Source organism: Octopus bimaculoides, chromosome 25, assembly GCF_046866305.1.
Source record: "Octopus bimaculoides isolate indiv1 chromosome 25, ASM4686630v1, whole genome shotgun sequence".
Lineage (NCBI taxonomy): Eukaryota > Metazoa > Mollusca > Cephalopoda > Octopoda > Octopodidae > Octopus > Octopus bimaculoides.
In genome coordinates this window covers 22913010-22938385 of record NC_142952.1, presented here as the reverse complement: position 1 = coordinate 22938385, position 25376 = coordinate 22913010, and the positions used below count along the sequence as shown (strand labels likewise).

The 25376-nt window shown below is 38.0% G+C and overlaps 1 protein-coding gene across 2 annotated transcripts in view; it reads right to left on the bottom strand.

The window, feature by feature from the left end:
• LOC106872915 (uncharacterized) overlaps positions 1-25376 on the bottom strand; it is a 461458-nt gene that overhangs the window by 39560 nt on the left and 396522 nt on the right. For both annotated transcript variants that reach the window (XM_052976439.2, XM_052976438.2), the window contains exons 4-7: positions 8738-8805; positions 7374-7492; positions 4677-4752; positions 2176-2597 (exon numbers count right to left, since the gene is read on the bottom strand). In XM_052976439.2, coding sequence (XP_052832399.2) covers positions 2176-2597; positions 4677-4752; positions 7374-7492; positions 8738-8805 — 685 coding nt within the window. The remainder of the gene's footprint in view (positions 1-2175; positions 2598-4676; positions 4753-7373; positions 7493-8737; positions 8806-25376) is intronic.

Genomic DNA, 25376 nt, shown 5'->3' with positions numbered 1-25376 from the left:
GATGGGTGCTATATAATAAACTACACTTAATATGGAGTCAGATGGAATATTAATGAAAGCCAGCAGTAGGGAGTAGTCTAATGATTAACAATATGGCATGTTATACAGGTCATGTAGATATTATTTCATTAGATAGTATTATCACCATTGTGTGAATCAGGTAAAGCAACTCCAGACAATAGTTTACCCATTTACATACAATATCTCCAGTACATCTCCATTCATTTGACTGTCAACCATACGATGGGTCATGTTAGACACAGCACTGACTGCCTCAAAGGTGAGTATATCCACTGACAGCTTTTTGGTGGGTTAAAAAATTACATACCCTCCGCCAACTCCCAATTTTCTATGATAAGTTAGGGCATGGAATCCTCCAAATGGATGTATTACATGTCGCTTAGTCAAATTAGACCATCATTTACTCTACAAATGTTTTGTCATCAATGCTGCCCTTTCCTGTATCACCTCTTTCAACATAACTGTAATATATATATACAAACTATACCATTTTAATCCGGAGCAACGCCAGGTATCTCTGCTAGTATATTTATATAAATACATATAAGTCTATCTTATCTTTTGGAAGAAGAGTGTATACTCGAAATGTTAACAATTTCTCCCTTTTTTACACCATTTCCTGAGCAGTAAACTAATACAAACTGCTTCTTTTTTTACATCATCTTTGTTTTGTTTTTGTTACCTTTACACTTTATATATGTACGTTTGTGTGTGTGTGTGTATGTGTGTGTTTGTGTGTATTTGTCCTCACCATCACATGACAACTGGTATTGGTTTGTTAATGTTCCTGTAACTTAGCAGTTTGACAAAAGAGGACAATAGCATAAGTAGTAGGCTTTAAAAACTAAATACTGGGGTTTATTGTTTCAACAAAAACCTTTCAAAGTGGTGCCCCAGACTAGCTACAATCCAATAAGTAAAAAAAACAAAAGATGAAAAAAGATTAATTTTCAGTTAATACTAGTAAGACATTAAGGCCTATTTCATCAATTATCTTTTCCTTGTTTCAGTTATTAGATTGTGGCCATGTTAGGGCACGACCTTGAAGAATTTTTAGTTGAATGAATTGACTCCAGTACTTATATATATATATATATATTTTGTGAAGCCTGGTACTTATTCTATGAATCTCTTTTGCCAAACTACTGAGTTACAGGGTCATAAACACACCAACACCAGTTGTCAAGTACTGGTGGGGCACAAATACAGACACAAAGACAAACACTAATGCTTATATATATATATATATATATATATATATATATATATATATATATATATATAAGGCGATGGCTTATTCACGGCAGCTTTCGTCCTAATTTTGGGACTGCCATGTTGGCTTGGCGATAACTATTAATTTCCAGTACCGCTGCCGTAGTCTCCTTTAGAGAGACTTAGAAATATTAATAACTCTATTTCTGAAAACCAGTGGATAGATTCCACTGAAATTAGATAAATAACCTTCGAACAGATAGTCAGCAGCGCCGCCTGGCTGGGGCTTGGCTGCTCTGCATTGACAAGGGGCAACACCCTGAAACTAGTCTGCAGATGCCAAACCAGCAAGGGGAAACTGCTGACCTCCCCTGTTCGAAGGTTATAAAGGACACAGGTTTCGTGTGTCACATAGCTAGCTAGAGGCGATGGCTTCTTGGAGATAATCCATGGCAGCTTTCGTCCTAATTTTGGGACTGCCATGTTGGCTTGGCGATAACTATTAATTTCCAGTACCGCTGCCGTAGTCTCCTTTAGAGAGACTTAGAAATATTAATAACTCTCTCTCTCTCTCTCTCTCTCTCTCTCTATATATATATATATATATATATATATATATATATATATATATAAAATATATAGTTTTGTCTCTAATATCATTATATATATATAAATACAATGGGGTTCTTTCAGTTTCTGTCTACCAAATCCACTCACAAACCCTTGGTCAGCCTGAGGCTGTAGTAGAAAACACTTGTCCAAGCTGCTACACAATGGGACTGAACCAGGAACTATGTGGTTGTGAAGCAAATTTTTTACCACAGAGCCAGACTTGCATTTATATTTGCTAATATTTTTACAAGAGAAAAAAACACAACCAGACACATTTGTCCCTGATTCAAAGAAAAGAAAAGAAAAGGAATCCTCACTTTAGACACTTACTCAACTTTGGTTTTACTTTTACATTTGTTCTTACTGCTACTTGATCCTGGCATCTTGGGAGTGTCATCACCTAGGCATCTGTTCATGTCTGAAGCAGTGGAGTTAACAGCCGAAATCTCATGACTTTTTACTGAAGATGATTCCTTGGAATGGCAATTTCGGGTCTCCATTGCATTGTTGCTACCAGGTACCTTCGTCTGGATATCTTTCTGCTGTTGTTGCTGTTGGGCTACCTTGATCACAGTGTCAGATTCGGAATCGGCTGAATTTAGAATCTCCTTCTTCACGGTGGGTATGTTACCAGGTGGAAAGCTGTGGCGTGGCCCTTCTAGCTGTTTCTGTTGTTTCAGCAACCAAGCTTTGTTGATTCTTGCATCTGTAATCTCTTGTTTCATCTCAGAAATGTCATAAACTGGTGCCAGCTGCCACAGAAGAAGGAAATTAATTGCTTTAATGTGTGTGTGTGTGTGTATCATATATGCAATATATATGAACATCCATCCATGCATATATACACACAAATTTATATTTCATAGCTCCTTAAAGCTATCATAACTGCGTTCCACCCATGCTACTACTGGTGATATCATCATATTTTGAATTTATCCACAAATGATATGAACAGTAGTGACATCTAACTTCAAATCTCAGTGTTTGAATATTTCATTTATATATATATATAATTACAATGAATAGTGGGATTAGCACATTTGCATATTTATCTCTATAGTCAATTGTACAACGCATTTGATTTAAATGTGTCAGACACATGTTTCTGCTGCACAGACAACTAGCAATTGCATTTACACCCAGCTACTTTTGACTGATTATTAGTCTATGCAACTTTATTTGAGGTCCATCCACTGATGTGGTTCAAAGTGAACTGTACGTAGGCAAAGTGAACCCTAGACTTACCCATCAGATGAATTACAGTGGCATTGCTCACCTTAAGTAATCCTAGGTGCTCCTTACTACATGATATGGTTAGCTTGGACCTGGATTATAACTGAATGCTTGTACAGTATCTGTCTGAATACTTTGTTGCTTTCTATTTGTTTTCAATTGTATTTAGATATATATATATATATATATATATTCATTCTTTCTTTAATTCTTTTACTTGTTTCAGTCATTTGATTGCAGCTATACTGGGGCACCACCTTGAGTCGAGTAAATCGACCCCAGGACTTATTCTTTGTAAGCCTAGTACTTATTCTATCAGTCTCTTTTGCTGAAGCGCTAAGTTACGGGGACATAAATACACCAGCATCGGTTGTCAAGCAATGTTGGTGGGGACAAACACAGTCACACAAACATATATATACAACGGGCTTCTTTCAGTTTTTCTGTCTACCAAATCCACTCACAAGGCTTTGGTTGGCCCAAGGCTATAGTAGAAGACACTAGTCCAAGGTGCCACGCAGTGGGACTGAACCCAGAACCATGTGGTTGGGCGGCAAGCTTCTTACCACACAGCCACTCCTATATATATATATATATATATATATATATATATATATATATATATATATATATACATATACATATATATTATTCAATGAACATGGTATACCATCATGAGCCCTACTAATATTTTCATGCATCGGAGATGTTGTCTAGGCAAGTTTTAATATGATTTGTAAATTGTATAACCCATGTGCTCAAAGCCTGCAGATTGTTCAGAGACACAAGGCCTGTTGTTAAAACCTGCCTAGGAAATGTCTCCAATGTATGAAACTATTAGTAGCTCATAACTATATACTGTGTACATTAAACAATATTTATCTCTCACTAGATGGAGTACTTGTTTTGAAAAGTACACACATACATATATGTATATGTACACACATATTAGAGACCATATTTTCTCCTTCCAAATCACTAAAATAATCAACAATATTTCTTTAGACCAAAAGGAAAGCCTCTATATAGTCACTTGCCCTGCTAGACATGTCAGTTAAATCTCTCTGAAATAAACCCCAACGTTTAAAAAAGGAATGTAACAGTTTCTTAACACCATCAGTTTAAATTTATTTCCTATGATGGCATGAGTTAGGTCATTGTCTGAGTCAGTTCTTATTTGGAGTTACTGTCCTCCTCGATAGGTCAAAGGACCACATCTCATTCAATATATTCCAAGTTTTGGCATGGTTCCTATGGTTTGATGCCCTTCAAAGCACCAAGTTTGCACCAGGTACTGGATACATTTTATTGCGGAACCAGCAATAGTGAGCCTCTAATGTACAAAGATATGAGAGTCACAGTTAGAATTCCTTTGGTAATAGATCTGCTTGGTGAAAGTTGTTGAACAACAAAAGCAACAAAATCACTGCTTGTTTGATGTGAAAGGAAGAACTTTGATTCAGAAATATACAAGAAGCAGCTACAGCTAACTCATGCTATCATAGGACTTGTTTGAGGACTCATTCAACCCAGGGCATTATTATGATAATTTATGATAATGACAGAGAAATGAGGCAGAAATTAGGTGCAAAACTCACAGGTTTTGCTGCTTTGTTAATACATCTTAAGTATTCTTTGTCTGATAAACAATTTCCAAGGGAATTTCCGAAACTTCTGTGAATGAAAAGAAAAAATAACAAAAACCAAAAGAAAAAAGAAAATAAATTTGAGAGCAAAGGTAGATTGTATTCATGTTCATGTACAAAGTGTGATACTGTATGTGACAGTAAAACATGGACACTGAACACAGAGGATGTGGGAAGTCTGGAGATAAATGAAGCAAGTATGTTTTGCTAGAACTGTACCATTAATGTATAGGAACAATGAAATAGTAAGGAGCTGTGAGAAAACCAGAGTATGGGAGGATATTAGATGTTCCAGAGAGAAGCCTGCATTGGTATGGACAGATAATGAACGTGGAAGATGATGGATTGATAACGAAGCACCAAGATATCCAAGTAGTAAATAGAAGCAGAGAAGACTGAATTGTAATAATGATATTTTCTACAATAGACACAAGGCTGAAATTTCAGGAGAGGAGGATAGTCAATCACAGTGCTTGACTGGTCCTTATTTTATCAACCCAGAAAAGATGAAAGGCAAAGTTGACCTTGGTGCAATTTGAACTGAGAATGTAGCAACAGATAAAATGCCACGGAAGATTTTGTCTGGTGTGCTAATGATTCATATTTCTTTATTGCCCACAAGGGGCTAAACATAGAGGGGACAAACAAGGACAGACAAACGGATTAAGTCGATTACATTGACTCCAGTGCGTAACTGGTACTTAATTTATCGACTCTGAAAGGATGAAAGGCAAAGTCGACCTCGGCGGAATTTGAACTCAGAATGTAGCGACAGATAAAATGCCACGAAAGATTTTGTCTGGTGTGCTAATGATTCTGCCAGCTTGCTACCTTTGCTGTAGCAGTAGTCATCATCACCATCATCATCCTTATTATAGTTACATTTTACTTCTCAGAGCTCTCGGTCCTATTTACTTTGGTTGATTCTTTGAGAGTGGACAGCAACCTGTTGTTGTTGGTCTCACAGGTCCTCTTTCCACAGATTATAAGACTTGGTACTTGTATGTTAACTATCATGGAAGATACTCAACACCCAAGCACCGATCTCAAAAATCTTAGCTGTTCCCAACACAGCAGCTTTTTGGGCCTGCTCTGACCTCATCTCAATTCCAGTTTCTTCAATATATTGCTTGAATTTGGTTGTTAGTGCTCCTAGTACCCTTACAGCTACTGGGATAACAATTACTCTCCTTAATTATTATTATTATTATGTCTTTATTTCTCGCAAAGATGACAGATGACAGAGACATTACATGAGTAAATTTAAAGAATAAAGAGATTTTGTATAAAATCAATAAAGAAAGCAAAAGCAAAAACATGCATTGAAGTAAAAATATAAAGAAGGGGAGACAACTTCCTAGGCTTAACCAATACCCCTTCCCCACCCTCCAATTATCCTCATTGCTAGTGGTGTCTTCTCGAAACAGTGTTAATCATGCTGAAAGCAGGTCCATTCAGGTTGGTCATTACTGCCACTCTCACTAAATTTACCAGGAGCAGTATCTCCCTGTATACCCTAACCTTCTCTAATAACTATGATGATAACAATGACTGCAAATTTTGGCACAGGGCCAGCAATTTCGAGGGAGTGGCTAAGTTGATTACATCAACCTCAGTGTTTAACTGGTACTAATTTTATCAACCCCGAAAGGATGAAAGGCAAAGTCAACCTCAGCAGATTTTGAACTCAGAACATGAAGACGAATGAAATATCACTAAGCATTTTGCCCAGCAGGCTAATGATCCTGCCAGTTTGCCACCTTAATGATAATGATAATAATAGTAACAAGAGAACTCAGAGAGGGCAAACCTTTGCCAAGGCAACACCAATGTCCTCTCAACGATTAGCCAGAAATGATTTTTAAAATGAGAATATCTGAAATAAACTCAACTGCTCTCACAAACGAGAATACTAAAAACGAACCTGACCACTCTCAAAAATTAAGTAAAAATAAAAGAAAAATAATCCAGAATCCTTGTCTGGTACCTGATTGATCCCAATGGTAGTCATGGAATGTGAAGATGGCTGTAGAAACTTTAGTTATAAAATAGTTTATCCTTATCTAATACAAGCCAAAATTAACAAATTCACCATTTAAAATACTTACAGCTTAAAGGGAGATAATTGAGAAAGACTTGAAAGTTAACATAAGATCATAATCATGTAAAGTAGATATAACAAATAATCCAGAATTCTTGTCTGGTAATGTATTAATCTCAAAATCTAATCAGTTTGTGCCAGTCATGAGGCCAAACATCCTGGAAAGTTTCATCTGAATCCATTCAGCGGTTCTTGAGATATCTTGTCCATAGACAAACAAACAAACGTGACTGAAAACAATACCTCTGCCTTCGTTAAGGCAGAAGTAATAAACTTGACTGCCTTCACAAATGAGAATAATAAAAAATTAAGTAAAAAAACTGGAAAAATAATCCAGAATCCTTGACTGGTACTGGATCGATCCCAAAATCTAATCAGTTTATGCCAGTCACAAAGCCAAACATTTCTGAAAGTTTTATCTGAATCCATCCAGTGGTTCTTGAGATATCTTGTCCATAGAGATACAAACAAACTGAAAACAATACCTCTGCCTTCACTAAGGTGGAGGTAATAATAAATTAGGTTATAACCACTTGTCTTTCACTCACTTTAAAGCTCTCTTCAAACCATCCGTGACTGCTTCCTTCCTTGCTTTCTCAATACTAAGAGCCTTTGATTTCATACCTTCGCTTACACCATACCCAATATCTTCATGATAAACTCCATCCTGCAAAATGTAGCAATAAAAATGAAATGAGTATACATGTACACTTGTTCAGGTAATATTTGGTGACTGGATGACTGTTTCAGCTACACATTGGCTAAGTCACTTGTCATTGATCAAAGCAAAACAGGCAACAAAATGTGTGGCAGATAAAGAATATTATCATTGTTGCTTGGCTATAATCAATACAGCTGAGAGTTTCTGGAATACAAGCTGTCAGTTGCGGTGAAAGGTGTTTAACTGTGTGTTTTCATTTCTTTATATAACCTGGAAAGTGATGTTTTCTAGGTAGATATACTGATCGTAACATTAAAGCTGTTGAAAAATTTATTGTATCTGAAAACCACAATTCAAATCCACAACCAACTGATTCAACAAATATTGGAAAGTTGCTATCTTTGATGTCGTGTATGAACTGGATAGCTTCCCTTGCACCATAGCAATCTCTCTAGCAATAATGTTATTTACAGTCAGCTACATATTTGGGCACCTGACTTGTCTTGACCAATGGCAATCAGCCTAGCTTGTGCATTGTCTATACCCAACTTCACCTATTTAACAAATATGGTCTGCATCTTAAAAAAACTAAATTCCCAGTGTGTGAAAGTATGAGTATGAATGTGTGTGTGTGTCAGTGGTTCTCAACTTGGGTCCACATGACCCCATGAAGGTCCATATAAGATTTTTGGGGGCCCATGCAAGCAAAATAGTGAAATGAGGATCTACAGTAGTATACTAAGGGTTCAAGAAAAAACTTTGCTTTAGATTTATTTATTGCAAGAAATAGCTTGGTTTCTTTCTCCAACATTTTACGTAGTTCAACTCACACAAGTGAATATGTGAATACGAATAAACGAATTTTGGAAAATAGGAATTTTTAAAGAAGTTTCTATAAGACTATTTTTTAAACATCAAATGGCTACAGGGGTCCAGCAGAAGAAAATAGTAATCAAAAGGGCCCATAGGTAAAAAGTGGTTGAGAACCACTGGTGTAAATGAACAACTGTTGACACAAATGTCCATCATCTGAACTATCAAAGGCATGTAAGACATGTATCTAATCATTAGTTGTTTGCCATAAACCTTCACACACACATAAACACTCACCACACATGTGTGCACACATGTGCATTTATACACACCTGCATCTATTCTCAGCACTCATGGTTCAGTTGTTACTGGTCATAAATTTGAACCTTGAACAATGAATGATTTAAATGGCAAGAGCTTCTGCATCCAATATCTTACCTTAAGTTGTACTCTTACAAAAGCACTGATCCCGACATAGTATCTGCCATTGAAATGGTCTACGAAATCTACAAAAAAAAAATAAAGAAAAAGTTTGAGGAAAATATTGAGCAGGAGTTCAATGAAACTTTTGTAATTACAAAAGTTTCATTGAACTCCTGCTCAATGTAGCATGGTAGGGCCCCTGACAACTAAACTGGCAATGATACAAAGCCTGCTTAGTAAGGAGTGGTGGTTTTTATTGAACCCCTAGGAGAATGAAATACAAAGCCTATGAAAGGGCAGATGAACTCAGTAGAGTCAACAGCCATCCAACAGCTGGGAGTGGCAGATTCCCTGGTCTTTCTTTAGACATATTCCAAAGGCCAGCAGCTTGAATTCTTCTATTATGGCTTGGAAAACTATTATGAATAGAAGACACTTAGAACTGAGCATTGATGCATGTGTGTGTGAGTGTGTGTGTGTGTGTGTGTGTGTGAGAGAGAGAGAGAGAGAGAGAGAGAGAGAGAGAGAGAGACAGAGAGACAGAGAGAGAGAGAGAATGGGGGTGTTTCTCAAAAATTAATAATAGAGAACAGAACTGGTTGGTGTAGCATTTTTTTTATTTCATTATAGGAAGATTCTATTGTTTTCATATTTAAGTAAAACAAAATATCCAGCCATAAAACAATATATTTCAGCAAAATATATTGTTTTATGGATGACTACATTGCTTTACTTGAAAGTGAGCACAATGGGTCCCTCGTTTAATAAAATGAAAATTAATATTGCACTAAATGGCTTTCTATTATGATTTTTTAATACTGACAATAGCACAAGAAAATGTATTTAGACTGTGAAAAATGTACAACACAGACTGCAACACTGCACCATGTATAAAAGGTATATCTTTATCATCCTCATACTCATTGTCAGCAGCAAAATCACTCTCCCCCATCCTCCTCCTCATTACCCCCACCCCATAACACCACCATTACCCCCACATCATCATCCTCACACTATTGCCATTACCACCACCATTATCCCCACCATCTTCATCATCGTTACCACCACCATTTTATGCATGTTTTTTCCATGTTGGTTTATTCAATAGCTGCATGCAGATGAATGGGAAGGACTCTGACTGGTTCCCCATCAACAGCAAGGTTAGAAGGAGCTGCGTGGCTGCCTCCGATCTCTTCAACGAATCGAGACTCTGGCATTACCTTTGGGAACTATGACAATACTGACTATGGGTATGTGGACAATACCCCCTATTCAACAACTTGAGTGACCAGCTCAAGTACACACTGACCATTTACAGAGAAGAATCAGCAAAGTTTGGCCTTCAGGTGAGTTGGGTGCAGACCAAGCTGATGCATGTCAGAGAAGGCCTGGACTCTCCCCCTCTCCATATTGGTCCTAACATCATGAAGTTTGTCCTCTTCTTCATCTACCTAAATTCCATAGTCACCAACAATGAAGGCTTGATCCCAGAGATCAACTGCAGATGTGGTCTGTCCACCTGGGTCATGCACTTCTTATGGAAGCCCCTCTGGCACCCCTGCACTATCTCCCAGAAGACAAAGTTCCGTATCTACAAAACATCGGTCCAGTCCTCTTCACCTTATAGCTATCTGTCACATGCACTGGTATGGACACATCCTCCATCTCCTGCTAGATCATCTTACCAGGGCTTTACCTTCATTTGACACAGCAGGAGTGGGCTGGAAGAGGCCTCGTAGCAGGTCCCACACCAGATGGCTGGACATGATGTCACCTTGGAGGATGCAGAGGGGCTGGCATGGGACCACCAGTGATGGAGAGCACTGGTGGACCTGGTTGACTCTACACATGATGACACCTTTGGGACCACTAACTTGGAATGAACCCAGTTCTATCAAGCAAGAGCATGAAGCAAAACTAAGCTAAGCCATATGAAATATGAAGCAACAATGATGAATGGCTTTCTCTGGTGTTGTCTGTATGAGATGATGAATGATGACAACAGGTGGAAAGACACCAATGTCCAACTCAAGCCAATATGGAAAGACATTTATATGGTGATGATGATGATGATATGGTTAATTATAATGAAGTATTGCAATCTCAGTATGCTGCACACCTTCCACTGTCCAGTCTGTTTCTGTATATTTGTAGATCTTGGTAGTAGCCAAACAGGCAATCTCTACATAGTTGCTTGACCTTCAAGAAACAATAGCCAAATGTTCCTGAAACTTACTTAATTCAAAAGAATTAAGATAATTCTTGTTATCATTTATTTCTGACCTGGAGACATATCCTTAATGATGTTCCATCTATGATCAATAGTTTTTTTTTTGTTTTTGTTTTTGTTTTTTTTGTATATCTAGGATGGCAATGGCCATGCCATTTCCTTTTTAAGATGGTAGGTGTGGTTTATTTGAAGAAGACATAGGCTGAAGTAGTGAGGACTGAAATTAAGATGCTGAGCTTCATGGAGGAGACGACAAAGGACTGAGATGATTGGTGATTTGTTGTGCTTGAGAAGACGCATCCACCACAGCAAAAAAGCATTCTTTTTACTCCCCTACTCTTTCTTTGAACTATCAGTTACCTTCCCCCATTGGAACCACTTCCATTCCTTAGTCTCCTTATCTTCCCTTCCTACACTATTTTCACAGACCTCTTCCTTTCTGTGTTACCAGTGACTTCTCCCCTCTGCCATGCACCATCTAACACCCCACATATCTGCTATCTTTCTCAATGCTTTCTCTCATATCAGGCCCCACTCACTAGCCACCCCTTATGTATCCCTACATCCCCTCCCCACTGCTTTGCACATCATCCCCTTACCTTCTGATCTATTTTTTTTCCTGAGCCACTTGCCTTACCTGCCTCTCCATTTCTCACCAACTGCACCTTGTTCATCACTCACTACATTACCGCTACCCCTATCTCTAACCATCTATTATTCCTCTCTCACACTCTCACAAAACTACTCTCCCTCTCCTTCATCCCTTGATTCACTGTTCTTGTACCTTGAGAGTTTGCTCTGGTACCCCATCACTGCCATCTTTATCATTTTCCCAGCTACTCTCACCCACCCTTTTATAATGTGGAGTACTCCTATATCTCCAAAAGCAAGACCTGTCCCTGTCCCTCTACCATAACTTCAGCCTCTCAAACCCTGGCATAAAGCCAACTCGCCTTTTCACATGCTACCCTCACCCCCACCTACTTATTTTTGGGGTTTTTTGTATTTTTTCTGTTTTCTTCTGTCTTGCAAGTTTCTTGGTGAGCTCATTAATGCTGGTGGCATGAAATAAGCACCAAGCACACACTGTAAAGTGGTTGGCATTAGAGCATCTAGCTGTAGAAACCACACTAAAACTAATATTGGAGGTCAGACCCTGTCAAAGCATCCGGCCCATGCCAACATGGAAAACAGATGTCAAATGATGAATATAAATATATATAGACAAATAGATAAACAGATAGATATACAGAGAGGGAAGGAAAGAGAAAGAATCGAGACTGCCAGGATAGATATATAGTGTGATATGTGACATTCCATAAGTGGGTCTGTTGTTCTTTTCTGGCTCAAAACCCATGTTTATGATATTTGATATCATTTAGCTTAAAATCTCAAATTTAATCCAAAAGTTGAACACTGTTTAAAAACAAAGGATGTCATTTTATAAATAACGTAGGAAATGTGAATAAGAATTTCAAAACAGATGGTTAACAGCAGTATGTAAGTGGAAAAGAAAGGTGGGGAAAATCTTAAAATCTACTCTTAACACAAATATAACTGTCAAATATTTATATTCCAGATACTGTAGCACTGCTACTGAAAAATCTTGTGGTTGATGTTGTTATTGTTTAACACCCTAAATTAGCCTTACTCTTAAATAATCTTACATAATCAAAACCGAATATGAGCAACTAACATAACCTCTATTCAGCATAGTTGTCATTCAATAATAATAAATAATAATGGTCTCAAATTTTGGCACAAGGCTAGGTTTGGAGAAGGGGGAAGGTCGATTACACTGACCCAGTGTTCAACTGATACTAATTTTATTGACCCCAAAAGGATGAAAGCAAAGTCACCCTCAGCAGAATTTGAACTAAGAATGTGACAATGGACGAAATACTGCTAAGCATTTTGCCCAGTGTTCTAATGATTCTGTCAGCTCACCAACTTACTCAATAATAACGATAGTAACAACACAACATTCAATAATAGTAACACAACACGCAATCCCAGATCTCCAAAAGATAATGTTGCACATACCTCAGGAATATGGAGGTGTACCAGGTAATGCACAGGGAATATGTATAAAACTGTCGAAAACATGATGATGATGATGATGATGATGATGATGATGATGATGACAGAAACAAAACAATGGTGTCTAATTTAGGCACAAAGTCAGTAAGTTTCAAGGGAGGTGGATAGCTGATCATAATGACACAGTACTTCACTGGTACTTTACTTTATCAACCCTAGAGCGAAGAAAGGCAATGTTAATCCTTGCAGGATTTGATCTTAGAATGCAGAGATCTATACTCTAACAAGTCTGCCAATTCACTGTCTTAATAATAATAGCAATAACAACAATAACAACAACAATTATAACGATTTCAGATTTTGGCACAAGGCCAAATAGGAAATATGCATAGTAGATATCATACCCCCCCCCCATACCCCTATACCCACAGTTTACACATGTAGAGTAGAATAGTTAGTGGGCTGTTATGTAGATAGATGTATGTATGTGTGGGTGTATGAATACACACACACACACACACACACACATATATATATATATATATATATATATAGATATGTAGATAGATGTATGTATGTGTGTGTGGGGGTGGGTGTATGTATATATATATGTATATGCACATGTATGTAAGCATAGCATATGGATATGAAAATGAACAAATCAGCATACAGACAGATAGGTACATAGGTTATAGGAACAGACAAGCACACATACGCAAATGAAGACTGAAACACATCACCATATATACACACACACTTTACTTCACACAAGGACACATATGCAGACACATGTCCACACATATAGAGATGCACATCCATACATACAAACATGGTACATAGTTGCCTATGCATACATACGTGCATGCATAGGCCTACACACACACACACACACACTGACCCACATACATGTGCACAAACAAACAAAAAGGAACGCAGTGTGAGTAACGGACAGAGTCAAAACTATTGAAAAGGTTGCAAGATGCAACGAAAATTTTAGAAAAATAAAAAAGAAATGTGTGGAAATTTTACTGGTGAGTGTGTTAAATTATAAGGCACCAAAAGAGAATGACTCTCCCCAGACACAACAGAATATGCTTCAACACACGAACTCACATAAAGAATCTTGCAAACCAAATCCAAAAACAAAATAATAATAATAATCACCACCACCACCACCATCATCATCATCACAGGATTTACAAAAAAAGTATGTGGGATTGGACAAATGGAAGGTGGATACAAAAGATGGATTGAAAATTGTGATAAAATACAAAATAAATATTACAAAAAGCACAATAATTAAACAAGATAATAAAGACCAGATATGATTGTAGGGGCCAAAAACCAATGTAAGATCGTAGACATTACAATACTATATGACAAGAGAGTGGAGACTAAAGAAACTGAGAAATATCAGGATCTAGCCAGAGAGTTGAAAACATTTTGGAAGACTAAGATGACAATTATTCTTGTGGTAATTGGTACACTTGGTATAACACCCAAACTGTTACCTAAGAGATAGCCACTAACAAAATCAGCATGTGATGATGATGATGATGATGATGATGATGATTATTATTATAAAGGCTTGTAAGCTGGTGAGCTGGCAGAATCATTAGCATGCCGGGCAAAATGCTAAGCGGCATTTTATCTGCCACTATGTTCTGAGTTTAAATTCTGCTGAGGTTAACTTTGCCTTTCATCCTTTCGGGGTCAATGAAATAAGTACCAGTTACACATTGGGGGTTGATATGATTGACTGGCCCCCTTTCTTAAAAATTTTCGCAGCCTTGTGCCTAGAGTAGAAATAATTATTATAAAGGCTTGTAAACACGAGTCCTATGCTTGTAAAGATCAGCTTCTCGTCAAGGCTGTAAATATGCGTTCTATAGTTCCGCCTCTCATCAAAAAGGTTATTTTGGAAGATTGCCACAACCAGCACAAAAACTGATGAATAGCTTGGATAGACCATAAAAAAATCTTTTAGCAGTCTACTACATAGTTTTATCAAGAAATTCTGGGAAACTTATAAAATATCACCTATTTTAAGAAACTCATTCTGATCGTCCATAATGGTCCTCAGCTCCTGTACCCCTTCCATACCAGTATCTTCCTGCAAGTTGTCATGATAGGTCGTCTTCCTCCTACCTCTCCTGGTTCTTCCTTCTGTTGGTTGCCAGAGCACTAGCTTGTTCGCAATTTCATCGGTCTGTCTGATGTAATGTCCAGCTAGCCTCATCCTTCTATGCTGTATCTTCAATGTTACTTTTGGTAGTCCCTGGTATAAGTCAGCGTTTGTTGTATGACTCTTCCAGGAGACATTGAGTGCCATTCTAAGCATTCTTGAATAACAACCGTCCAACTGCTTCTTCAATGCTTCTTCAATGCATAGAATGTACGAGGGCAAGGAAGAAGAACTGAGATTCAAACTGCATAGGCAGCATCAAGCAGTAACAGTAACTGACCTAGACTATGCTGATGACCTGGCATTACTAACAGAGAGGACAGATCAGGCACAGGAGGGGCTGAACAGATTAGAGCAGGAATCAGGGATTGTACTGTAATGCAAACAAAACAGAGTTGCAAGTATTCAGCCACAAAATGCCTGTGTCAGTGAAAGTGAGACATGGTAAGTCACTGAAGGTAGATGAAAATTTCAAATACTTTGGTGCATGGACACAAAGTACTGAAAAAGAGATTGTAGCAAGGAAAGCTCTTGCCTGGAGTGCAAGCCATAAATTGAGAAAGGTATGGAGTTCAAAGTTAACAAAGAAATTGAAAGTGAGGTTGTTTCTGGCAACAGTGGAGTCTGTTCGTCTATACGGGGCTAAAACATGGATGCTCACTGAAGCATTAAATTAGAATAACTATCTATGCATCATACTTAAAGTATATACACCATTAACAGGCAAGATACTGTAATTTTCATCCAAGATAAAATCTCTTATAGTCATACAGTGTTAAAAACAGAATATATAATAGAAGGATATGAAAAACTGTTCCAGCAGTGGCTAATGAGAACACCAAATGCATTTTTGGCCTTCTTGGGCCTTGTCATTGGCAATAAATTCCTACCAGGAAGAAGACTGAAACTGAGCCAAACCAAAATAATAATAATAACGAGGTAGTAATGAGAAAATTGAATGGACAGCACAGGTTAGAAGAAAGAGGAAAGCAAACAATACACGAAGGATTGTCACAAAGGGTGACAACATTAAAGGCCAAACCGAAAAGATATGATGCTAGATGCAAAGGTTTTGAACAGGATAGACTGTTCCAATCAAATAGAAGGCAACTCTTTGAGGAAATAGGAAACATCAGGAAATGGTTTCTGATGCAGAAGAATGTAAAATATTTTGGGGAGAACAGTGGAACAGCCCAATGAGATATAAAGAAAGTGCAGAGTGGCTAACAAAGGTGGAAAGACAATTTGCAACTGTGCCAAGACAAAAGGACATCAGAACCGATCTGAAGTTTAAAAAAATAGCAAATTGGAAAATATCTGGTCTGGATGGAGTACAAAGCTACTGGCTGAAGAACTTTACACAGTTGCATGAAAGGATCACTGCAGAAGTGGATGAATGCCTGCAGCAAGGTCACATCCCTACCTGGATAACAAGTGGACAAATGCTGTTATGCCTCAAGGATCCCTTGAAAGGTAACTTGGCATCAAATTTTTGACTTATAACCTGTTTACCACTTATGTGGAAGCTTATGACTACTGTCTTGGTGGGAAAGCAATATAATCATCTAGAAAGTAACAATCAACTTCCAGAAGAGCAGACAGGTTACAGGAAACAAAGTAGGGCAACAAAAGACCACTTATTAGTTGATAAAATGACAATTAGAAATTGTAGATGAAAATTGATGGGACTGAATGTAACATGGTTAGATTACAAAAAAGCATGACACGGTACCACACAGTTGGATAAGTAAAACACTAAGCATGTTTGGATTGGCAGAAAATATGGAGAAAATGGTTAATGAAAATATGAAACATTGGAATACTGAATTGATTGGAGGAAAACAAAGACTTGGAAAAGTGAACATCAAACATGGAATATTTCAAGGTGATAGCTTATCTCTATTACTATTTGTATTGGCCATGATACCACTCAGTTTGATATTATGAAAAGTTAAAATAGCTTACGATTTGGGAGAAGGACAAAAATCATCTCTTTTTTATGGATGATATAAATATTTATGTGCAAAATGAGAAACAGCTTGAAAGTCTTGTACATACTGTTCACATTTTTTTAATTGAAACAAATTACCAGGCGCAGGAGTGGCTGTGTGGTAAGTAGCTTGCTTACCAACCACATGGTTCCGGGTTCAGTCACACTGCGTGGTACCTTGGGCAAGTGTCTTCTACTATAGCCTCGGGCCGACCAAAGCCTTGTGAGTGGATTTAGTAGAAGGAAACTGAAAGAAGTCCATTGTATATATGTATATGTATATATGTATATGTTTGTGTCTGTGTTTGTCCCCCCCAACATCACTTGACAACCGATGTTGGTGTGTTTATGTCCCTGTAACTTAACGGTTTGGCAAAAGAGACTGATAGAATAAGTACCAGGCTTACAACGAATAAGTCCTGGGGTTGATTTGTTCGACTAAAGGCGGTGCTCCAGCATGGCCACAGTCAAATGACTGAAACAAGTAAAAGAGTAGAGAGTATACAAGAAGAGTGAGAAAATTATTGCTGTAAGAGCTGAATTCAAAATGTGTTATTGAAGCAATAAATGCACCAGCTGTATGCCTAATCAGATTGTTGACAATGTATGCAGCCCAGCATCCAAAAGCTGATATCAATCGGCCGTACCTGAAAAGAGAGCAGGGTGGAAAAAAGCTCAACTGCCATGGAAAAGTGTGTACAGATGGAAGGAAAAAGCTTACTAGAATATTAACAGAACAACACAGAGAAACTACTAAAGACAGTGAATAAGGAAAATGTAATCAAGTGTGGAATAGGAGAAAAGAACAAGAATGAAATACAAAGGGAGCATGTTAGAAAGATTGAAGAGAAACCTCTGCATGGTCAGTTTTGGAGAGCCACCCTAGATCTATGTGGAACAAAATCCTGGGCTTAGTTAAAAAAAGGGCAATTAAAAAAAGAAACAGAGAGCTTAACTGTAGCAGCCCAGGATTTAGTGATAAAAATGACTCAAGGAAAAATGTGTATGGGGAGAATGTATCAGAAAGATGTAGTCTGTGGAACTTGGAACAAGACGGTAGCACACATTGTAGCAGAACGTCCCAAATTGGCACAGGAAGAATATCAGAAGTAGAGGCATAACAAGTTGTAAAAGTTTTACACCAGAAGCTTTGCAAGAAATCGAGATTTGAAGCTGGAGTGTTATTGCTGTTGCTACAGTTGTTGATAGAGTTGGTTTTCAATGCCTTGTGAACAATTACAATGTCAATTGTGTTAAAAGCAGGCTTGTCATTTGTCCTTTTTCCAATGGGGTTGTACCACACTCACTCCCTCTTTCATTCACTATGTCTTGATGATGCTCCTCACTCTCTCCCCATCTCCATGGAAAATCAAAAAGTTTTACAACACAAAATTAAATTGAAATGTCCCCTAAGATTGGGGGACAACACACACAAGGAAACTCACCTATCAGTACAAAAAAATTTGCTTTCCATGATAGTACAAATTCCAAAACTGAAGACAACAGCTACCTGTGGTTTCACTTAAAAAACTTACAGAGCAGAGTCAAGTGTGGCTTGCCAAGCTGACGGCCATGCATAATAATATTAATAACAGTCCTTTCTACTATAGGCATAGGACCTGAAATTTTGGGGAAGGGGATAGTCAATTATATCGACCCAAGTACGTAACTGGTACTTATTTTATCGACCCCAAAAGGATGAAAGGCAAAGTTGACCTCAGCGGAATTTGAACTCAGAACACAAAGACAGACAAAATACCACTAAGCATTTTGCCAGTTCACTGCCTTAATAATAATAATAATAAAGAGAGGAGCGCCATCCTCCGCTGCTCTGACCATTCAGTAGCCGAAAGCCATAAAAACACTAATATGACCCAGCTGGACAACGGCGAACAAAAAAAAAGAATAACCCCAAAAGACTGGAATATATACAATATCCTGTGAGTATTTAAAATTCCCTTCAAAATAAGTTAAGAAATTTACATATCTACAGTTTTCAAACACACAAACTTTGATATCCACAACTGTTGTGAATACTCATCCTTTCATCTCTCCTTGAGTATCCGAAAAAGTAAACATACATTTTTTTTTATTCTAAAAACATTAGTTTTCTCTGTGTGGACATACAAAAGACCATCTTCGGTGAATCTTAAAACTTTCTGTGAAAATTTGACTCTTGTCTTTTCTTTCCTTTCTCCCCGAGTATTCAGAAATGTAAGCATCTTTTTTTATTGTAAAAACACAATTGTTTTCTCTAACTGGACATACAAAAGAACATCTCTAGAAAAGTCAACTTTAATTTCTACAATATTACCTTTATTTTCTCCCTGACTAGCTGAAATATGCAATAACAGAAATGCATGTGGAATAATAATAATAGATTCTCTCTGGTCGAACACAACTTCTCTATTCACAAATAATACAGAACAGAGTAAGTCGGCCCTTCCTTAATTTTTCTTAAGGTCAAGGTCACTGTTGCTGTTGCTGGCTGCTAGTTGTAGTGGACATTTGAACTCTTTTTGACCGACCCCCATCCCATCTCACTTAAAAAAAAAAAAAAAGAGCCACACTAACTACTACTACTACTACTACTGCTGCTGCTGCTGCTGTCACTGCTACTGCTATTACTGCTACTATTACTACTGCTGCTGCTGCTGCTACCACTACTACTACTGCACTGCTGCTGCTGCTGTCACTACTACTGATATTACTACCACTGCTGCTGTTGCTGCTACCACCGCTGCTGCTACTACTGCTACCACTACTACAGCTGCTGCTGCTGCTACTACTGCTACTGGTACTGCTGATTTGCTGTTACCACTACTACTACTATTACCACTGCCGCTGCTGCTGCTGATAGTGATGTTGCTGCTGCTACTACAACTACTGGTGGTAGTGGTGGTGGTGCTGCTGCTAATGATGATAAACGCGGCCCCTGTATGAAGATTAGTGGTTAAAAATATATATTAAAAAAAAAAAATAATAAATTTGTCAAATAAAATTTTTTAAAAAAATGAAAATTTAATTATAATTTAACTTTACTTAAAAAAAAATTCAAACAGTACACCAAATCGCTTGTCCAATGGTTATAATAGAAGTGCGCCTGTCAGGAATCTGTCAGCCTGACAACGAAAAATTTTCAAATGGCAGAATATCTTCCCCGAATACGAACCTGGAAGGTCACTTAGACAGGATTTGTCCCAAATTAAGCCCCCAAAGTTCACCAACACACCGACCACAAAATTAAAAATGTAAAAGAATTAAATGGAACCGGGAAGAATATAAAGAAGTAATATATGCTTATTACTTTGCATTAAGTAGGACAACCCAAGAGAAACACACCGCAAACTCCTACAGAGTTTGGAGGAGCCGGAATCCAGCTAGCAGACCAAACCTGGATGAAAACAGATTAGCAAATGTTAGAAGAGATATCCTCAGAAATACCAGACTCACAGATGCAGAATTGACCTCTATTAAAAGAGCGACCTAAATATAAGTCAGGAAAGAAATAATGAAGCAGAGGAGAGGAACGTTGGACCACAAGCATTGACTGAAAGGCGACCATCTGCTGAAACCACTCAAGAGCCTGAAGAAAAAGGAGAATATAATGACCCTAGGGAAAACAGCCAGGAAAATGATGTCGAAACAGAATATGAAGACCACATATTTGCTGAACAACACAGAAAATCTATCACTGAAATGAAGCAGGAAGTTCTGAATGAGCTTGCAGTTGTAGGGCATACAAATATGAATGATAGGGAACCACTTCATAAACTACCAAATGCACACCAACATAAAACGCAAATAAAAATTGGCAACTGTGTTACACAAGAGATCATACAACAACTAAAACCCGATCTTAATAAATTAAATGAAATTATTTACTCTGTTGCTAAGGTAATCGAAAGGCGCTGTTTAACACCCAAAAAGCCAACAGTACCAAATTTGAAAAGAAAATCAAACTGGAGGAGTAGAATTGAAACTGAGATTGAATCGTTGCGAAGGGAGATATCAATATTAACTGAGCTAATCTCTGGAAATGATATAAGATCAAGAAAAAGCAGGAAGATCGTGAGAAAATATGGACTCTCAACAAGAGAAGAACTAATGTCAGCGAATGAAACACTTAAACAAAAAGTTCAAGCGAAGGCTCAGAGAATACGCAGATTTGAGAAGAGAATCAGATTCTACAGGCAAAATAAGATGTTCAAATCCAATGCCAAATCATTTTACAGGGAAATAGGGAAAGAAAAAATAACCATTGAAAATCCACCCCTAATGGAAGAAGTTGAAAACTTTTGGAAAGGGATCTGGAGTGATGAGAAACCGTACAATGAAAATGCAGACTGGATCAAACGCACCCAAGATGCCTACACAAATCTACAAGAACAGGTATGGGAAGACATCTCAATCGCCGACCTAAGGAGGGCACTAACGAAGGCTCATAAGTGGAAATCCCCTGGTACTGATAGAGTACCAAATTTCTGGCTCTCATCACTCTCGTCTGCACACAAAATGTTAGTAATACTATTTAATAGTATTATGAAAGACCCAGAAAGAACTCCCCATTGGATGGCAAAAGGTATTACTTACCTCCTCCCGAAAAATAACGAAACCAAAGACCCAAAAACCTACCAGCCTATAACATGTTCGTCTACTACCTATAAGATTTTGACATCTATTCTAGTGGAGAAAACATATACGTTTATGGAAGAGAATAACCTCTTTCCCACTGAACAAAAAGGGTGCAGACGAGGCTCATACGGATGCAAAGATCAGCTCTTAATTAATCGCATGATCCTTGAGAATTGCCATAACGAGCGCAGAAATCTCAGCTCTTCACGGATTGATTATAAAAAAGCCTTTGACAGCATACCACATTCGTGGATTCTGAAATCGCTGGACATTTTCAAAATTTCTCCTGTCATTTCAGATTTTTTAAAGTATAATATGTCACTATGGAACACGAATCTGCAATTATATCATTCTAATGGAGTATTGCACTCAAACAATATTAGCATAAACTGTGGAATTTTCCAGGGTGACTCGCTCTCACCACTAATTTTCTGCATAGCACTGATACCACTCTCAAGTGAACTGAATAGAACAAGGTATGGCTACACAATTGACAACAAGAAAATAAGCCATCTATTTTATATGGATGATTTAAAGCTATATGGCAAAGATGATGAAGAGCTTCAGGGACTATTACATACTGTGAAAGGATTCAGTGATGATATCGGGATGGAGTTTGGCCTTGAAAAGTGTGCAAAAGCCACTTTTAAGAAAGGGAAACTAGTAAAGTCAAGTTCAATAGAATTAGATGTCGAAACAGTAATAAAAGAACTTGAGCAGGAACAAACCTATAAATACCTAGGAATAAATGAAGGCTCTGGTATCCAGCATGCAAGCATGAAAGAGAAGGTTAGGAAGGAATGTTATAGAAGAGTTTGAGCAGTTCTGAAGTCTGAGCTGAATGCATATAATAAGGTGCTAGCCATAAATTCCTTAGCAGTCCCAGTTGTTCTTTATAGCTTCAATGTGCTTAACTGGAATACCAGTGAAATAATGAAAACTGATAGAAAAATCCGCAAGCTACTGACTTGTAATAAGATGCAAGACCAGGCAGTGGCTATCATGGCTTCTGTTCTTAACTGACTAAATTCATTTGCTCATTCTCATGCATTTTGTATCTGTCTGTCTCACCTCCCACCACACACATATATACACAAACATATGTAGACATGTAAATGCTTTACAAATGCACCAAAGCATCAATTTGTGCATCTGTCGTGCAGGAACCAAGGCTATTAAAAAGTAGAGAAAAAGAAACATCTGGCACTGAGTGGTGCACTCCCTTAAACTGTGGTGATGAGAGATATTTTCATAAACCCACTTTCATTAAGCATACTTTTCTTTTTTTTTTTCTTTTTTTTGTTTTGTTTTCTTTATGATCTACTCACTGCATATAAAACAACGAAATGAAAACCAGCAGGATACTCTCTATGCAGTTGCTCAAACTGCTTCTAATAAAAACTAAAACTGTGGATTCCTTTTGTCTTCTACTGATTTATTAAATGTTTACTCTGCCCCTGGTGTCAGGAAGACACCTGGTAAAAAAAATGGAAACAAAATTGAAGCAAGAAGGAAAACTCAGTAATAATAATGATAACAACATTATTATTCTTGTTGTTGTTATTATTATCATTGCTTTTATGTTCTGGGTTCAAATCCCATGAAGGTTGAGTTGCTTTTCCATCTTTCTGGAACCAATAAAGTATGTAACAATCAACAACTGGGCTTGATTTTAATCACCTATACTCTTGAACCTACTTCCTAGTTGTATGTCTCTGTAAGAAATCCTTCTTGTTGCCATCCTCTTCCTCCACCACCACCACCACCACCACCACCACCAACCCCACCACCGACAATCAAGCCATCCTCATTGTTGAAAAGATTCCAGACAACAGGAATCTCTACCCTCTTTCTTGGACGTATTCATTGACTGTGTCGACTTCAAACTCTCATATGAGATGCTTTCAATGACATAACAGTCAGAAAATGGAATTGCTTTCAGTACATTTCTTCAACTTCAAAGGAAGCAGACAATTAATGGTTAGCTTTGTTAATTAAGTGCCTTTTGATTAAAGACATCACTCTGAAATAGCATTTGGCAACTTGCAAATTCATGGGGATGGGTTTTATATGTATGACTACACATTGGTAAGTAATTCATGTGTATGTGTGTATGCATGCATTACATGCTCAGGCACATGTATACACATGTGTGCGTGCATATGTATGTATGTATGTAAATGCATCTGAATGGTTAAGAAATTCAATTCAAACATGCTAAATCTCATGGAGTAAATGCATTCTGCACCAGCCTCATACAGCCAAGCTTTGTGATTCAAACTTGGTAGACAAACACTGTGCAGAAGCCCTTTTTGATATGTGTGTGTGTGTGTGTGCATGGGTGTGTGGGTGGGTGGGTGGGTGTGCATGTGTGTGTGCATTTGTGTGTGCATGTGTGTGTGTGTGTGTGTTTCATTGATAATTGTTCCAGTTGGTAAGCCATGGCTTTGCTCATAGGCACAAGCATGACTATGTGGTTAAGAAACTTGCTTTGCAACCATGTGGTCTTGGGTTCAGTTCAGTTGCATAGCAACTTGGACAAAAGTCTTCTACTATAGCCTTGTGAACGAATTTGGTAGATGGAAACAGTATGGAAGCTTGTTGTTTGTGTGTGTGTGTGTGTGTGTAAATGTGTATTTGTGCTTGACCTTCATTGACAAATGGTGTTTCACCAAAAGCTTGTGAGTGAATTTGGTAGATGGAAACTGTGTGGAAGCATGTCATATACATGTGTGTTTGTTCCCTCTCACTGCTTGACAATTGGTGTCAATTTTGTCTTTCATCCATTCTTCTTTTTGTCCAGTATTATGAATCTGGGTTTGTCCCCGTTAACGGGGGTGACTGGATCTACCTCATTCCTACAGCAACCACTCTCACACCATCTTGCCATTTCACCCAGTTCTGGGCATCCTCCTTCCTCAAACCAACCCTCCCAATCCCCTCCTCCACCTGTCCCCTCCACATTTTCTTTGGTTGACCTTGCTTTCTCGGTTCATTCACTCTAAACTCAAGCACTCTCCTCAGAACATGATCCTCATTCCTCCTCAACCTATGTCCATACCACTGCACTCCATTTGCCCTTGCCAGCTGTTCCACCAATTCCTCCAACACCACCACCCCATCAAGTCCTCAGCCCTCCTTTCATCTAACAATTTCACACCACACATTGCTCTCATTCAAAGTATCAGCCTTGGGTCTTTGTCTTAGTTTCTCTTGTACAGTTGCCTTATACACTGGGCAGCAATATGTCACCTTGCAGTGTTTGTTTTAGTTGTATTCTGATTGGCACTCTGTCGATTATGATGACAAGGGTTCCAGTTTATCCAATTAATGGAACAGCCTGTTTGTGAAATTAACATGCAAGTGGCTGAGCACTCCACAGACACATGTACCTTTAAACAAGGAGATTCAGCATGACACAGACTGTAATAAGTTTGACCATTTGAAATACAGGAACTACTCGTTTTTGCCAACTGAGTGGACTGGAGCAATGTGGAATAAAGTGTCTTGCTCAAGGATGCAATGTGTCGCCGGGAATTGAACTCACAACCTTATGATTGTGAGCTGAATGCCC